Raw genomic sequence first — 19,536 nt, 5'->3', positions numbered from 1 at the left:
GGTGATATCTTATTCTGTAATACTCCACACTCGTTCTTTTGGGTGATATCTTATTCTGTAATATTCCACACTCGTTCTTTTGGGTGATATCTTATTCTGTAATATTCCACACTTGTTTTTTTGGGGATATCTTATTCTGTAATATTCCACACTTGTCTTTTTGGGGATATCTTATTCTGTAATATTCCACACTTGTCTTTTTGGGGATATCTTATTCTGTAATATTCCACACTTGTCCTTTTGGGGATATCTTATTCTGTAATATTCCACACTCGTTCTTTTGGGGATATCTTATTCTGTAATATTACACACTCGTTCTTTTGGGTGATATCTTATTCTGTAATATTACACACTCGTTCTTTTGGGTGATATCTTATTCTGTAATATCCCACACTTGTCCTTTTGGGGATATCTTATTCTGTAATATTACACACTCGTTCTTTTGGGTGATATCTTATTCTGTAATATTACACACTCGTTCTTTTGGGGATATCTTATTCTGTAATATTACACACTCGTTCTTTTGGGTGATATCTTATTCTGTAATATTACACACTCGTTCTTTTGGGTGATATCTTATTCTGTAATATTACACACTCGTTCTTTTGGGGATATCTTATTCTGTTATATTCCACACTCGTTCTTTCGGGGAATATCTTTTTCTGTAATATTCCACACTCGTTCTTTTTGGGGATATCTTTTTCTGTAATACTCCACACTCGTTCTTTCGGGGAATATCTTTTTCTGTAATACTCCACACTCGTTCTTTTGTGTGATATCTTATTCTGTAATATTCCACACTTGTCTTTTTGGGGATATCTTTTTCTGTTATATTCCACACTCGTTCTTTTTGGGGATATCTTTTTCTGTTATATTCCACACTTGTCTTTTTGGGGATATCTTTTTCTGTTATATACCACACTCGTTCTTTTGATTTATGTCTACAGCCTTGTCCTTATATATATTTATTATGTCATGACAATACACTATTGTTTTACTGATGTTAAAATGTTTGAAATCTTTTTCAGAAGTTATCAAAATTAGCTATTTATCAGATAGTACCAACTTTCCGTCGTTGACTAGCTGTTTAGTGAAAATACAGAGTGAATCGGACATAAAAATGTACCTCTTTGTACAGTAACTTGTACAACATATACGCATCAATATATAGTTCTTATTTTTTTTTTGTCTGTACTTGAAAGCCCTCATTCTTTTCTATATAACGTAATACGACATGTTTTGTGAAGTTGATTTTATTTCAGATTTGAATTATACATTGGGGTCTTAGTAACCCTAGCCTTATCTAGTTTGTATTTTATAAGTATGCATTCACACTACATAAAGTCATATGTCTGAGATTAAAAACATGCAAAATAATGTTAATTTCAAACATATCTTTTTTTCCTACTGTCTTTTCCAAATGACATAGTTTAATCTTCTGCACGTAAACATATATTCTGTGTGAGCCAAGGCTCCGTGTTGAAGGTCGTACATTAACCTATGATTGTTTTATCTTCTGCCCGTAAACATATATTCTGTGTGAGCTAAGGCTCCGTCTTGAAGGTCGTACATTAACCTATGATTGTTTTATCTTCTGTCCGTAAACATATATTCTGTGTGAGCCAAGGCTCCGTCTTGAAGGTCGTACATTAACCTATGATATTTTTATCTTCTGCCCGTAAACATATATTCTGTGTGAGCCAAGGCTCCGTGTTGAAGGTCGTACATTAACCTATGATTGTTTTATCTTCTGCCCGTAAACATATATTCTGTGTGAGCCAAGGCTCCGTGTTGAAGGTCGTACATTAACCTATGATTGTTTTATCTTCTGCCCGTAAACCTATATTCTGTGTGAGCCAAGGCTCCGTGTTGAAGGTCGTACATTAACCTATGATTGTTTTATCTTCTGCCCGTAAACATATATTCTGTGTGAGCCAAGGCTCCGTGTTGAAGGTCGTACATTAACCTATGATTGTTTTATCTTCTGCCCGTAAACCTATATTCTGTGTGAGCCAAGGCTCCGTGTTGAAGGTCGTACATTAACCTATGATTGTTTTATCTTCTGCCCGTAAACATATATTCTGTGTGAGCCAAGGCTCCGTGTTGAAGGTCGTACATTAACCTATGATTGTGTACGATTTATACATCATGACTTATTAGAGGGAGAGTTATCTCATTACCACTCATACCACATCTTCTTAATAAATATGACTTAATTCATGTTCCTCACTTTAAATATAGCCGGTTTTTCGGTCTTTTGAGAGAAAAAAAGTTATTCCAGTATCGAGTCTTTTGTTCTAGCAACCAATGTCCTCGATATATACCTATCGATAACAAGTGGGAATCCAGTTTATTTTTGCATTTTGGTCATTCTCGAAAGACTAAACTATAGAAATAATAGTTGATAACGTCTTCTTCATTTTGGTGTCTGGTCGAAACAGTTGCGAGCTTGTCTCATAAGCAACCGTATCACATCTACTGAACATCAGATAAAATATATAAAACTTTAAGACTATATGGGAATTTGGGTAAAATACTTTATGGCTATTAAATAATAAAATGAAAAGTTGGTTATGGAATTTTTTTTTATATATAAATATATACAATTTTTTTTACATTTATGTACATAAAGTAATATCACAGACAGATTTAAACCTTACTGCCTTTGTTTACTGGCAAGACAAATATTTCTAAAAAACAATTAAACAAGGTTTTTTATATATAGTATTGATCTTCTTTTAATTCAAATTTCTTTTACTTATTCGGAATGTTAAAGTTCACAGTATAGGAATATTAACTTATTCTGAATTTCAACTATGTGAATAATGAAAAAGATTTCCGTCAAATCCTTCAGTTACACATTGCTTTGTTTTGGTTCAGATTTACAAACAGTTATGATATTAAATGCAAGTTGAATATTTTAACGAATGCATGTGTTTTGTTTCTGATTTGAATGCTCTTAGATACAATAGAATTAATGTTGGTGAGTTGATGTTGATGTTGCTACTATCCCGACAACAGCTAATGGCAAGATCACCGTCACAACGACATGTACACAAAGAAGGATCAGCTTGACCGTCCAGGCCTGAAACAGATAAACAAAAATCAAGTTTTATTTCGTTAACTTTGTATATATTCAGCTTTTTGCTTTAAATATATTATTATTATACTTTTTAAAGTGATTTATAGTAATCAACTGCCTTTATAATATTAATTTTCTGAAGCAAAAAAAAACCGTTCCACCATCTTCCACATCTTTTCATAAATGATAGCAACGGGCACGAACAACGAGTGAACAATAAAAAGACAACTACTCGCTTAGTTGTCTGGTAGTTAAATACGTACATGTAGATATTGTTTAAAGGCATAGCTGTATTAAATTATTTTTTACAATAAAGAACTAATAAAAGTTTGAAGTGAAAATCATGTTTAAATGCTTTAAGCCCATTTAAGTATGTTAATGTTAAAATTGTGATCAATTTTGAATTTGAATATAAGAATGTTGCTTTCTGTCGTAATAAAGCTTAATTAGTGATTCTAGTACATTAAGATATACTAGTATTGTAAATGCTGTTGACCCCATGTTGCTCAATACTCAGTTTCTATTTAGTGTTTTGTGGACTGGTTTCGTTGGATTTTTTGTTTTATTTTTCGTAATGACGTCATGTTAGTTTCTCTTTGTCTTATGAGTTTTGAGTGTCTCATTAGGATCTGCTGCCTATTTTTGTTATGCTTTACACATAAGAACTATAGTGATTAAAATAAAATAAAATAAAATAAAATAAACAATTTATGTCATCATTAGACACTTTTCAAGCGTATTGTCTGATCATTAAAACATGTATTTACAAAGTTATTAATTGGAAACTATAAAATCTGAAAGTACTCTTCTTGTTTTAAATATTTGACTTAAGCTATATTTTGATATCACTTCTCTAATGTAAATATAAGTTGGGATTATTTACATAAGGTTGATTTTCTTTGTCCTTTTTAGCTTCTTCTTTATCTGCAACACCGTCGTTATTAACTGCTGTCATTTCCCTGTCCGCTAATAAAAAAAAAGAAAAAAGTTTGCCTCCAAGTCCTACGCAACAGGTATTTAATGTTTAGACACACCAACAATAAAACGTAGGGAGCCAAACACAAACTAATGATGATTATATCAACATATTTTTTTGTTGTTGGACATCATCGAAAATTTTTAATATGATGCACCACAGAAAAGAAGATGGTCACACATTTTGCTCGTTTGTTCCTTTATTATAACTTCAGCTGTGCTTTATAACACTTTCGTTCACCTTTTCATATTGATTTTGTGTTCCAAGAAAATAAAAGGCAGAACTTAAGAAAATGGTTAAAATAAAAATAAGAACGTATGCATTGATTATTGGATATTCTAATATGTTTTTTTTTAAATTCGATGTATATCATAACACCGGAGACACATGATAACCATATTCCTTTATACATTAACAGGCTTAACGATCCATGAAAATTCAAAATACTGATATTTTAAAGATATATCGATGTGTTCAGCAAGCATGAGGTAGAACTTTGATGGAGTATAAGTGTCACACGATATTCAATAACCATAGACTTGAAACTGGGTCTCATTTATTAGAAACGTATGGCTTGTAGTTGCTAAGTAAGATGTCACAGCAACGTGTTTCTGGCAAACAGACGACCGCTCAGACGAACAGAGGTAAAACAAGCATATCGATATCCCTTAAAATATGGGAATAAAAGACTTAAAATGTGTCATTTCGTTTGGCATAACCTAAATATTTAGAAAATACTTTGACTCTAAATACTGAAAAGAAATGTGTTTCGCACAGACGGACAGAACTAAACTAGTTACCCCTCCTTTAAAGTAAGGTTTTATAACTATGATTATAGTACTCGAATGACATAAACAAGAGAGTTAAAACAGGAACTTACATTCGACAGGCTTTGCTTGCTTTCCTTCTAGAAATTTAAGTACTTCAAGAATTACTATCATGGCAATCTGGAAGGATTCGTATCCAAGAAATACATAATATGCTTGGTTTGAAGTATCAGTTTCTTCTAGTCGTATTCCAATAAATATGTTTATTACTGAAACGAAGTAAGTGTATTCATAACTCACAAAAAGTGAAAAGCATATCAGCAAACAACAACTGGTATAATTTTTGATATGTTAATAAAGAGCTATGACAAAACTATCATCACCTTACTGATTTAGTTTCAATAAAAACACTCATGCGCAGTGTAACTTATTTACAAACTGGTTATCAATATCAAGAAATGCCTTTCAGTGTCTGTTCATAAGAGTAAGAAATATCTCCTAGGACTAACACACAATGTTTTTATTAATCGTTCGACATGTTTTTTTCAAATATAGCTTATCTATTCCTTGTGTAAAACCTCCTTAGTATTTAGAAAAATTTAAGTTTTGTAAACAGTTTATTTATAATTATGACTTAATCAATTAAATTTTATGTCAACACGTATAGAAGCGTTGACTACTAAGTTGACAATAACCCTGTGGAAACCTCCCCCAGCAGAGGCATCGACCTAATGATAAAAAAAATACAGATAAAATCAAGACGTGTGGACTTGTACATGTATCTTTTAATAATTCCGTATAACGAAAAGTTTTTACAATACTCACAGCCTAATATCAGAACACCTGCTCCAATGCAATAATGAACCCAATAAAACACAGGTCTGTATTTACTTTGTTTATCAGGTCTTAAAATTCCAAGTATTGGCTGAAAAGAAATTGAAATTCATATTGGATGCAGGATGCAAGCAATTGAGACTGTTCTCTTGCTTAAAAAAACAGGTCGTCTCGTTTTGCTAGCGACTAACTTATATAACCAGATCACCAAAAACAATTTCTGCGATTTCGCTAATATGTGTAAAAAAAAAAAGTCCACAAGTATCGCCTGAAATTGTCTGTTTTTATTTCTTTTCTCTTACTGAAATGTTCAATTTTACCATCACATTCAATACCATCATTATTGAGTAGAAAGTTTTACTTTTCAAAATATCTGTTAGATCTTAATTTTCTCAAATACAATTTCACTCTGGTCTTTTGGATTTAAATCGTACACTCATAAAATGAGCAATACTTACATTTATAATGACAAAACAAAACACTATAATCCCAATGTATGGATGAGATCTCTCAAAGTTGTTGCTGCCTACCTGAAAAGTAAAATTTGGTTCTGTATGAAAGTTAGTATTCCGTACCTATGTTGAATTGCATACTAGTAGTTTAAAAAAAATAACATAAACTAGTAACATTTTTGTATTGTCATTATACGTTTATACTTAGGCTGTTTTCTGATATTTTGTTGGGTTGATGTCTTTTGGACACATTCCAAATTCTCATTTTCTATTTCATTTGTATTGGAACGTTTAAAACGTGTTTTTATAACATGGAAAATCTTGCCTTTACATTACACCATAATACATACATTACACCATAATACATACATTAAACCATAATACATACATTACACCATAATACATACATTACACCATAATACATACATTACACCATAATACATACATTACACCATAATACATACATTACACCATAATACATGGTGCACGGACACCATAATACATACATTACACCATAATACATGGTGCACGGACACCATAATACATGGTGCATGGGAGGGTTGTTATTTTGATACGTGCAAAATGTTAGTTTCTGAAAATCCATATTTCAATCTAAAATGAACACTTATCCCTACAGATCAGAGGTCGAGGATGTAAACAAATAAAGGCTGTAGCCTTCCAAAATTGAGAATTGTAAGCGATTACAGATATTGTATTTATCTAAAAGTGGAACAACGTTGTTTTCGGCATGAAATATTTCGAAACAATAAACGACTCCGGGTGCAGGAGTTTCTCGCTACATTGAAGACCTGTTGGTGACCTTCTGCTGTTGTTTGTTCTATGGTCGGGTTGTTGTCTCTATGACACATTTCCTATTTCCATTTTCACCTTTATCAGTGATATAGATTTGAAACTTACCGTGAACTTTCCTTGAATAATGACACCAAACGATATTATAGTTAAAACGGCTGCTGAAACCATGAGTATTCTGTGGATCTGTGTAAAATACTTGACAATGTTACTTTTATATCTTATAGACACTATGTATATGTTTTCATATACATTAATATTGACAATTTCAATATATAAATACATAATTTTAATTTTTTAAAAACCCGTATATTGCCGAATATGTTCTCAAACTTTCACTAGGTATGATTGACACCCAAACAATAAATAAAGAATAAAAAATAAAAAAAATAAAATGTCCTGATTAGAAGCTCATGAATATCATATTAACTGAGAGATATATACACCATATGCAGTCGTTGCTGGAATGTTGCATATATATATATATATATACAACTCGTCTAAACATCAACCCAACAATGTTAGATCTGTAAATTTGCTTTCGCAAATTTTTGGTTCTTCCCTCGCCGGGATTCGAACCCATGCTACTGTGATATCGTGACACCAAATCGCCTGCACTGCAGCCGTCCCGCTAGACCACACGACCACCTGGGCTCTCAAAAGCTTTCGCTGGCCGTGTGTTACCTTTCCACGTCAGTTTTAATCTAGCGGCGTACTACAGTACATGATATATAAGGCATGAAGATGTTATTGTTACAGATCAGCTAAATTATCTATAGTAAAGGATCCTACAAATTAATGTAATATACAGTCACAGAAAATAATTATATTTATAAGTACGTCTGAGTCAGTGACAACTCTACAGCAGATGTGTCCATCGGATCGCCATCAATGATGGTGATACATGGCTGTGTACATAATGTATATACAACTCGTCTAAACATCAACCCAACAATGTTAGATTTGCGAAAGCAAATTTACAGATCTAACATTATATATATATATATATATATATATACAACTCGTCTAAACATCAACCCAACAATGTTAGATCTGTAAATTTGCTTTTACTCTATAAGTATATGTTTATTTTGGTAGTTTGGGATCAATCTCAATTATTTATAACCATATGACATAAGGATAATGAAATTACGTTTTAACAAATATTAAAGACCTTGGTGATTATATGTGTTTATTTAACTTGATATTTTTATATATCTACTTATCTATGTATTTTAAATATTTTTTACCAGAAACCATATATCACTTCCAAAGACTTTCTTGCTTGACCACAACGGTTTATAATATCTGGCAATGAAATAACCGAGATTCGCAAATATCATCCAAGCTATTATGGCAATACAACCTGAAAAAAAGCATAAGCGATGGTATAAGCATGGAAGTGTTAATATAATACTTCCATGTTATAAGCGGCCCGTTATAAGTAACTTTCTTTGAAAACATTTTTGGGGGAATTGTTTTACTCAAATATTGTTATTATTCAACAGGTAAACGGCTAGCTGCTGATCTTTAAACTTAATTTAAACTTTTAAAATAAGGGGTTCGTGTTGCTGAAGTCTTTAGTTAACTATGTTGTATTTTGTGTATTCATACTCCCTTAGTCGTTATATATAACTGCAGTCGAGATATAGCAGTATACCCTTATTAGTCATGATTTATAAACTACATATTTAATCTATTGTTTTATACTTTTACATCGTCCAGGTATTATAGTAAGTTGAACTAACAAAAACTTGATTTCGATTCAGACAATTACACATTTCTTGGAAATTAAATTATATCATACTTTAAGGAATAATTCATATTGAATAGTTTTATGCATAAGGTAAATTTTGTGATCTAGTCGTAAAATTTACTCAATTTAGTATTTTTTGTATGAATCTTCACAACCAATTTTAACCTTTATAAATAATGACAGAAACCATTTGTCGACAGATCTGGAAACATTATGCTCATTTCATTCTTTGTCAACACCAAACTAAACATACTCTCTACCAACAATTCTTCCTTTGTATGCATCTTTTTTTTTTTTTTCGTTTCTAAAGATAAAATTCCGATAAAAAAAAATCCATTCGTGCTGATTGGTTGGTAGAACCACTGTTTCTCGGACCTTGAACTGGTAATATGCTATACGATAGAAAGTGGTAGGAACGTACTTGTCTTTTCAACAAATAGAGTAGTCATCTGTATTGACGCATATGACAAATTAATGGGAAATGATTATGACTACTACTTAAGTTATACATCCTTAAAATGTCTTTTCAAGTGTACTCTTTAGTTAATTAGATATGTTATCGACGGTATACAGGAGATTATATTAGTAATCTTGGTGTAATTAGGGGTGTACAGAATTTTACACCGTTGTTGAAAATTCATACACCCTGAGGCGCAGCGAATGGGTGTATGAATTTTCAACAACGGTGTAAAATTCCGTACACCCCTGATTGCACCAAGATAACGAATGTATTTCTTATAAACAATTCTTTATCTCGTTTTTAAACCGGGATGTAAAATTGAAAAATGTTTTTGAAAAATTTCCAGTGTAACTAATTTTTTTCAATATGGATGTTGCTGCGCATTGTCAAATAATTTTTTTCCTTATTTTGCGGAAATTTAGAGATAAAAATTGTTCTTTTGAATTTTCGTGGAATTGTTTTTTTTACTTTTACTTTTTCCAAATTTTTACTAAAAAGAAAATTTTATTTTTCTTTAAACATTTTTTTTAACATTTTTTAACATTTTTTTTCTCTTTATTTTGGCAAATTTTTTATTTTTATTATTTTTCGGTGACATTTTATTTATCCCGTGGTGAACAAGGGTGGGATGTTATTTACACAGGGGTAATTAACCAATCAGAATGAAATATTTTTGCTGCACAAGAAATAATACGTTTCATCCTCCTTCAAAAGTCTGTACATCTGTCACAGCCTCCTTTAAAAGTATCAAATAAATAGCGTATGTATATTATTTTGTATACTAAATGATAAAATATAAGTCCACATTTATTTTCATGTCTGCACGTGTGACTGAATGAATGATTATTATCTTGTATGGTGGGGTAGATGATTGACTTGTACGACACACCTAAGATACAGGCTCATTCTATCCGAAGCCTATACAAACAAAACATGAAAAGATATACTTACCGTGCGCTTTCACTCTCATATCAACTTCAGCACATACGTTGGTTAACGATTGTAAGTCCACTTTAACTGAAGAAACTGACCTCCCAGATGGTGTATGTTGTTGTATCGTATTACCTACAGAAATAAATAAAACAATAATCCATTCGTTGGAATAGGAAAGTTTACACTGGTCATAGTAGAGTGGTTTTTAAACTAGTTAGCTGCTTGTTTAATTGGTGATTGGCGAATAATTGTATAATGATAAAATAATTTTGGTTGCTCGTCTGAAAAATTTGAACAAGCAGATTGCAAAAGAAAAATTGTCAGTCTCTTTAGGGTGGCAGATACAAATACAAAGTTATTTAAGTTGGTCTACCTTTCAAACTTGAGTCAGTTAAGAACTTTGCCTAATGTATGAACACATGTCTAGTGTAAAAGACGGTAATAAACAAACTGACTTTGCGGTACGGGCGTTGCTCATTGTTGAAGTCCGTACGGTGTCCTATAATTGTTAATTTCTGTGTCATTTGGTCTCTTGTGGGGAGTTGTCTCATTGGCAATCATATCACATCTTCTTTTTTTTATATTAAGATGCTTATGTGTGTGTTTTGTATGTGTCGTTTAGTTGCTACATCTCATTTAATTTTAAATACAGGTATTATATAAAACTAATTATACCCCCAGATACGCTTCCTCTTGCATACAGTATGTAATAATCACTGTTGAGGTCAAACACTTGTGCGTTAGTGTTTGTTAGTGTTCTTGCAAACGAACACGTAAATACGTTCCCTATATAGCTTCCTGTTTCTCCAGAAAGACCGTCAGTTGGCTGAAAAATATAGATGTCAATTAATTCTTTTGAAAATCATATACTTCAAATATTTTGCAAGTTTTTATTTTTCGTCATGTGTTTAAATTAGAGACAACACTGTCAGTTACATATGTCCAAATCACATAAATCTACTAGGAAGAAAGCAATACATTTAAAACAGATAACTAAGATTCGCATACATTACTGCGTCGCAAGGATGTCTTCTTCAATTAACTAATCAACCACTAGGCGATACCCAATCAGTCAGAATTTTACAAACATGAATAAAGGACATAATCTGTAATTTGACAGATTAGTGGAATGTTGTTCATTCTTTTATCTAAAAAAATATATACGAGTAAGAAAACATGTTGCTATGGTGTATGACCTAAAAACTTAAACAGCACATATTTAATGAAAGAAATGGCTCACATTTCACGTTATATCTGATACGTTGTAACTACTGACAGAATATTGACTAAAACGCATATGCTTTATTTTGTACACGTATATAAATTGGAATTACAAAATATCTTCTTAACTTTAATTTGCGTATAATTTATGTAACGAGTCAAACTTTTATAAAAGTATTTTATTTATCATTAGTTACTTACGTTAGGTGTGACAGGGGAATTGCTGCGACCTGTATTATAAGAGTTCTGAGCTGTAAATGTGGTCGCACTGTTGGTCATTAAACATGATGTTACACTAGTATCACCCTAAATAAATAAGCGGATATATTAATATATAAACACCAAATCAATATTGTTTTAGTCTTTTGGAATAGAATAGACAATGATGGACTTCGACTGAGAGTTGTTTCAATGGCACTCATATCACATCTTCTTATTTATGAGAATCAATAGCAAAACATTCGGAATATTTACCAACATTTTAAATACAATCTCATGAAAGATATCATGCAATTACATTTTATATATCTTTTCACATTGATATAACGATGGTTGTAGCTTTTCTTTCGAAAGGAGGATTTTGCATTCTAGAATGAAATTTTTATTGCTTTTTCAAAATATTATAACGACTATAACTTTATGAATAAATTGAGTACCATTACACAAAAAATCAGTAGTTCCTATCTTTTCAAAAAATTATAATATATTCGTAACACTCTTTTACAAAAGTTTCTTACCATTGATTGAGAATTTGATAGTCCAATCGCACCATACTGATCAGCATTTGATGCGAGTTCTACTTGAATTGTAAAATTAACTGCTGTACCGTCACTTGTCCATGATATAAGAAACGTCGTGCCTTCATCACCACAGTCACTATAACAGCCCTTTGTTTTCCCACAGTCATTGTCCGGAGTAAATAGTGCCTTCAATATAAAATTGTGTCAGTTCAAATTGTAAAAAGTGCGTAAAATTATCTTAAATTACTGTCCACAATTTCATGCTAGAAGCGCAGTTTTTCCAGTGAAATTATGCTTATGAATGGGAAATGAATATTTTTTTAACCAAATTTGAAATATCAATCGCAATTTTATTAAAGTAATGATTTATTAGACTTTCAGGTGTGTTGTTTCTGAGTATTTGATAATTTCGAAGCCGTATTCATTCAAGGACAATCTATTGTTAATGCAACAAAGTAACCCTGCTTTCCAAATCATGTACCGCCATGCCTTTCCTTGTTCTAGTTACTAGTAGTATTTCTTTACAGGTGTTTTTTTTTAATTCTATGTTGTTATATTAGAGTTGATTTGATTTTGGTCTTTTATGTTTTAACGCCAATTTTAAGCACCGCTTTTGAGCTATTTTTTTATTGATGGAGGAAGCCGGAATGCCCGGAGAAAACCACCGACCTTCGATAGGAAAACTGACAACCCTAGTCAATTAAGATTGGAGTTGAGTTCACCCGCACGAGTGGGGATTCGAACTCACAACCTCAGAGTTGACTGGCTAGTGATTGCAGTAGTAATTACTTTTTTGTCGAGCCTGTGACCTTTGTCGCAGAAAGCTCGACAAAGGGATAGTGATCCGGCGGCGGCGACGGCTACGGCGGCGTTAGATAACTTCTAAAAAGCTTTATATTTTAGAAGGTTGAAGACCTGGATGCTTCATACTTTGTGTATGGATGCCTTATGTTACGAAGTTTCCGTCAGTCACATGTCCAATGTCCTTGACCTCATTTTCATGGTTCAATGAACTACTTGAAAAAAAAGCGAAGAATGTTTGTAATGTTGAACTCTCTCTCATTATTTGTAGTAGGATAACTACATTTGGTATGTGCATACCTTGCAAGGTCCTCATGCCCATCAAACAGTTTTCACTTGACCTCGACCTCATTTCATGGATCAGTGAACAAGGTTACGTTTTGGTGGTCAAGTCCATATCTCAGATACTATAAGCAATAGGTCTAGCTAGTATATTCGGTGTATAGAGGGACTGTAAGGTGTACATGTCCAACTGGCAGGTGTCATCTGACCTTGACCTCATTTTCATGGTTCAGTGGTTATAGTTAAGCTTTTGTGTTTTGGTCTGTTTTTCTTATACTGTATGCAATATGTTTACTATATTTGGTGTATAATGGAATGATTGTAAGGTGTTACATGTCTAGCTGGCAGGTGTCATCTGACCTTGGCCTCATTTTCATGGTTAAGTGGTCAAAGTTAAGTTTTTGAGGTGTTTTTTTGCTAATTCTATATGCAATAGGTCAACTATATTTGGTGTTAGGAAATATTTTATGATCTATATGTCAGTCGCACAGGTTTTATTTGACCTTGACCTCATTTTCATGGTTCATTGCTCAGTGTTAAGTTTTTGTGCTTTGGTTTGTTTTTATTAAACTATAATCAATAGGTCAACTATATATGTTGTATGGAAGAATTGTTAGCTGTACATGCCTGTCTGGCATTGTTCATCTGACCTTGACCTCATTTTCATGGTTCATTGGTCAATGTTTAGTTTTCGTGGTTAATGTTAAGTTTGTGTGACAGTTGTAATAAAGCTTTATATTTAGGATTATCAACATAATATCAATGATTGGTAAAGAAGGCGAGACATTTCAGCTTGTGCACTCTTGTTTTCTTTCTAGTAACTATTTAGACCACTCGGCCACCGAACCCCCTTGTTTTGTTAGACGTATGAGCTAAGGCAAAGAAGAAGTTTGTGTGCACGTTAAAGTGGTTTTTCTTTCCACAAAATGTTCCTGTACCCAGTAATGCTAACTGGATAATAGGTTCGTGTTTTATGTCTTTGAACCATTGTTCATGTTGGTGGGTTCGTTTGATCTGTTGTAATGTTCAATATGTTAGTTTTTCCTACTACACGTATCATTGAAATGATTTTTTTAAAATTTATTATTCAATTGAGTTTAATGTGTACTCACATGTGTGTCGATCAGAAAACAAAGCCACAACAAAAGTACATTCATTGTAAACAGTATCTATAAAATAATGAAAAATAAACAAAATCATTCATACTTAGCAAGCATCTATAGCTAACAAACAATACTTGTCAGAAATAGGTGAAGTGTGTATTATAAAATTAGAAATACTGAATGTATATATTGAAGACAAATACATCTGTTTAAGGTTCATTCATTCCAAAAACATTTTGTTTATGGATAAGATTTTATTGAATCATGTGTATGTCTACATACCTTAAATGTGTTCGATAATTATCCAATTTTATGTATTGAATATTTACACTGTTATAATATGTGTGTATGAAACATGTCCGGGTGTTGGTTATAAATCTCCACCTAATATGGATACAATACTATATTTCGTGTCGGTAATATACATCCGCCTTATGTTCCAATTTAAAATATAAATATTTAACCTTACTGCATCATATAACATGAATAAAAACTTACTTTAAAAACCAATACAACATTAAAATTTTGCTAAGTCAAACGGCATATTGATTGATAAAATTGCACACGGTCTTTTCATCATTCAGAAGGTAAAAATCTAATTTGAATTATACAGCGTTAATGGTATTGTTATTTTACAAATGGCAACATAAACAATAAGTTTAAAGTACACTTACAATGATAGAAGCTCCCCGAGCCTACGTTTTCATAATAAAAAGGAATACAAAATATGATATAGTGCACCAATACAACAGTTCATAACATCCGAAAATAAACATGCCTTCGAATTCGCTTGAGGATAAAAATCCTCACCTACATCTCCATGTTAATGAAAAAAACCCACAAAAGTAGAGGTAAAAAAACCCAAACGTGTTCTACACATATCCTCAGTGCATGATTGATATAATCTTGCATCCAGTTCATGTTAAGTTATGGGCATAGAAAACTCTAGAGGAAAGAACCGAATACAAGATAATATCTTAACGTTTCAGAAACCAAAATGTGGACTACCATGCACAATGCAATGCAGAAGAACTCACTGGATATAGTGCACAGTTGTTTTTCAGTTATAAAACTACTCTGGAGCTCATAAAATGAAGCATTATAATCAAAATTTTTGTCATCAGAGATATATAATCTTATTTTTATCATTGTAATGAAAAATCAAACACAAACATGCCAATACACTTGCCCTAATTGACCTTTCCCTTGAAAATCGATAAAACGAAGGTTTGTTTTGTCAACATGATCCCATGTTAATGCTCATGTTTTTCTAATGTTGTCTCGTGCTCATCAACCCAAAATGCATACATGTAATACCAATATTGAAATATAAATATAAAAACATATCCACATTTTGGTACTTATGGGTGGGAGAGGGGGGAACTTATCAAGAACCTCATCAACCCAAACAGGCAATATGTATTGCCTGACCAAACATAGCCCTTAAACCAACCACCACTTGGATATTGAAAGAATGAGGATGTATCACATGTACTTCCGCCAAAGATATCAACCAATGAGGTTATACACATATCCTCAGTGCATGATTGATATAATCTTGCATCCAGTTCATGTTAAGTTATGGGCATAGAAAACTCTATAGTCCATACAGCATATTTGCAGGCCAATCTCAAAATACACCACTAGCAAGGCTTTCCCTTAAGGAATAGTATTCCCAATACTCAAAACAAATTCAACACTTTTATTAAATATTATTCCTTTTAAAATTACGTTAAAACACTTGTAAACATTTAAAGATGTATGTAAACAGTTCTTTATAAATCGTTCATAATTCAATAAATTCTCATGAATTTGACCACATACGGACTTTTAAAAGTTGAGTTAAGGCAATGAACTCATATCAAAATGAACATTGTCATTATTCTAATAACATCTTCAGCATGTGGAAAGCTTGTAAGCAAAGGGACTTAACCTCCAAGTGTAAACTATGCTGGCTTGTCTCTTTCTTTACTGTTGTTGAATCAAACACGCTCTTTACTTCATAATCAGGAACATTGACAATTGTATTTCCACTCGATTCTTCACATGTCTGCTGAAAATATATTTACCAATAACAAATTGTTTATTTGTACTAAAGACAGCATTAGTCACACTTTGAAAAGGAAAAATCCCTTTGCCTACAATCCACGTGGAAAACCACTAGGGAATCAGTGTCCCTCGAACTGTAGACAAAGAAATTTAAATTAAAAAATTTAACCATACATAAAATTTAAGTATACATTTGTACTAGTATACAAAATCATTCAACATTATATTTATTTATTAATTTAGATAAAACAAAACAAAACAAAAATATTGCAACCATTATTTAATCTCCCATGACAAAAAGATTTTTGTGACATATTTCAACACATCAATGAAATTAAATACACAATCAATAGAAAACATCATGAAATTACGGAAAAATTATTAGCATTACTTTTAAATAGGTTCATTTGAACATAAAGCTGCTTCCATCACAGATTTTTTTTTTTTTTTTTTGTAGTACCGTGCCGTATTGGCATCTTCTGCCTTTCTCAACACAGACATACATAGTTTAGTGTAGTATCAATATTTTTCGCATTCATTATTTTCGTATTTTCAGAAATCAAAACATTACTTCAATTGCAATTTGTTCTCACCATATTCTGATTAGAAAAAATCCTTTCCTTTTAAAAAGGTTGTTCGAATTCATTGGCATGAATCATCGTGCAATGTCATATTACTTCTCCTTCATTCGTCACCCTGTCAAAGCTGTAGGTAACACCATCTGAAAACAAAAACATTCTATTCAATTTTATGTACAATCAAACAGACCGCTGAACGCGGACCTCGACGAAGACACCTTATAATTCAATACACATCACTCCGATAAAAAACATGAATATCAAGTGACATGTCACACTAAATTATTCCACTTTCTCAATAATTCTATTCTTTTCTAACAAAGTCTTTAAATAGCATTTCTATCAGTATGTACGATGTAAAAATAAATGAAGTCCACAACACAGTCAAAAGTAACAAAAGAAACTATTTACCCTATTAACAATTTATTATTCTCCTTTCAACTACAATTTTCCAAAATGGCCAGAGCCCCCACTTCCACATATATTTTGTATAGCGATAGCACTTTGCCTTGCGTTTAACCGGCGCACGGCATAACAAATATCTGACCACCTGGGTTGATAATAACTACCCAAGGTCTAAATCCCAAAACATTTTTGCCACCAAGGTCAAACATTACCATCTAATTCTATCAAGAAGCCGCCAAGGCAAATATAAATGACCACCAAGGTCTTGACGCCCCCAAGGCTAGTATTTTTAATTCATTGTAGCCATCAAGGCAAATGTAAAAAATCATAAAAATGACCACCTAGGTCTATTGCCACCAAGAAATATAAAAATGACCACCTAGGTCTATTGCCACCAAGGCATATATAAATGACCACCTAGGTCATTTGCCACCAAGGCATATATAAATGACCACCAAGGTCTTAAAGCCACCAAGGCTATATTGCCACCAAGGCAAATGTAAGTAAAAGTTAAAGAATATAGTTACTTTGCCGACAAAACGTGGAGCACGACCTTCCCACAGCTTGGATATTGAAAGAATGAGGATGTATCACATGTACTTCCGCCAAAGATATCAACCAATGAGGTTAATTGTTAATTGGTAGTGTTTGTTCGACATCATAGCTGGATGACTACACATCTTATTCAAACTTCAACAAAAAAATTTATTCGTGTAATCGTTTGGTATATGTTCAAATAGCTATATTATATCCCTGTTTCAAAAATGATGATTGATAATTAAGTCGGTGAGAACATGATTGATTTACAAGTTGCAGTTGGAATTGAACTAGCTTTCATTAAGTGACTGCGAGTACTCTTATACGGAAGCTCTGTGTCTAAGAATGGAAACAACTGTCATATTCCTGGCGTGTTACAGACATTTTCTTTTGTAGAAAATGGTGGATTTAACCATGCCGGTTTTGTAGCTAGCTAAACATCTCACTTGTATGACAGTCGCAATAAATTCCTTTATAGATCCTTTGAGTTTTAAAAGTTATTTGCAATTTTTCTAATAAGATATTGTTCGTATGAATGTTCATCCTTTACATTGTCATTGTTATCAAATAAGATAATACCTATACATTATAACTTTTTTGCATTTTGCCAACATCTATTTTATATCATTTGATGTATATGAATTGTGACAAATGGACATTAGTGATCATTTACGGATAATCCGACATAACTTCATCATAGATACCAGGATTAAAATTCTTAACGCAACACGCGTATTATGTCTACAAAAGACTGATCAGTGACGTTTGAATCAAAGAAGTCAGTATGTAAACGGCTTTTAGCCAGATGCTGATAACAGGTGTTTCCTTAAGAGTCTGTGTGGAACTTTATTCCATACTAAAAAGTAAAAAAACAAAAAAATACCGAACTCCAAGGAAACATTTAAAACGGGGAGTCCCTTAACAAAAAAAACCCCATTTAGATTTTAAACTGACACTAAAATCATAAAATATATGAGCAAACATGATATGATCAAGTATGCGTGTAGTAAACCATATAGGTGAAGTATATACAACCATATTAGTATACCAAGATAAAAAGCGCATATAAAGTAAGTTATGTTTTCGGTAATCATAGTCATATAACATTCTATTCACCTCTAAATGTAACATGACTTTTCAAAGAGACGACCATTTTGGTTCGAAGATCAACAAAAAAACTTAAAATTTAAAGAAATATCATCATCTTAACAAATGAACAGTACATAGACCCGACCTATGTTCTGCGTCTTACAAAGTCTCACGATGATGTCTTGATCATTTAATTAAGTGAACATTTTTTTCAAATTTCATACTTTGAATTAGCAACAGTAGTTTATCGATGTTCGATACTAATAATTCGATTAGAACGATACAAATCAAGGTGTAAAGCACATATTAGTTATAAACTAAGGGAATCTCATTGATTTCATAAGAGCAAGACAAGATGCATCAACAGGATAAGCGTCTCATGATAAGAATGCTTTACCTGCCATTCGAAAACAAATATAGAACATTATAGTTCAAGTTAGTGGTTTAGCGCTATAAAACCAGGTTTAATCCACCATTTTCTACATTTATAAATGTCTGTACCAAGTCAGAAATATGACAGTTCTTGTCCATTCGTTTTTTATGCGTTTTGTCATTTGATATTGCCATGTGATTATGGACTTTCAGATCGGATTTTCCTCTGAGTTCAGTTTGTTTGTGATTTTACTTTTTAGTAAAATAAAAGATCGGACGGACAATGTGT

General features: G+C 32.3%; 1 protein-coding gene and 1 long non-coding RNA gene across 3 annotated transcripts; both read right to left on the bottom strand.

The window, feature by feature from the left end:
* Nucleotides 1–2,567: 2,567 nt before the first annotated feature.
* LOC139513464 (ferric-chelate reductase 1-like) lies at nucleotides 2,568–14,809 on the bottom strand. Of its 2 annotated transcripts, none has more exons than XM_071302006.1 (13): nucleotides 14,716–14,809; nucleotides 14,227–14,283; nucleotides 12,029–12,217; nucleotides 11,493–11,597; nucleotides 10,746–10,896; nucleotides 10,089–10,202; nucleotides 8,172–8,287; nucleotides 7,030–7,107; nucleotides 6,118–6,189; nucleotides 5,651–5,750; nucleotides 4,939–5,094; nucleotides 3,966–4,048; nucleotides 2,568–3,085 (listed from the first exon to the last, which is right to left on the bottom strand). In XM_071302006.1, the coding sequence occupies exons 2-13, from the start codon at nucleotides 14,269–14,271 to the stop codon at nucleotides 2,975–2,977; spliced, it is 1,320 nt and encodes a 439-aa protein (XP_071158107.1). In that variant the 5' UTR covers nucleotides 14,272–14,283; nucleotides 14,716–14,809; the 3' UTR covers nucleotides 2,568–2,974. The 2 variants fall into 2 exon arrangements, with proteins under 2 accessions (XP_071158107.1, XP_071158106.1); XM_071302005.1 differs by having other exon boundaries at nucleotides 14,500–14,805.
* A 962-nt stretch (nucleotides 14,810–15,771) lies between these two features.
* LOC139513463 (uncharacterized) lies at nucleotides 15,772–17,876 on the bottom strand. Its single transcript, XR_011662449.1, has 3 exons — nucleotides 17,777–17,876; nucleotides 16,860–16,987; nucleotides 15,772–16,270 (listed from the first exon to the last, which is right to left on the bottom strand). It is a non-coding gene; the product is annotated as an uncharacterized lncRNA (long non-coding RNA).
* Between the last annotated feature and the right edge of the window lie 1,660 nt (nucleotides 17,877–19,536).

Source organism: Mytilus edulis, chromosome 2 (assembly GCF_963676685.1).
Source record: "Mytilus edulis chromosome 2, xbMytEdul2.2, whole genome shotgun sequence".
NCBI classification, from domain to species: Eukaryota; Metazoa; Mollusca; class Bivalvia; order Mytilida; family Mytilidae; genus Mytilus; species Mytilus edulis.
Note: the sequence above shows the minus strand (reverse complement) of the source record. Positions and strands in the feature narration are given on the sequence as shown.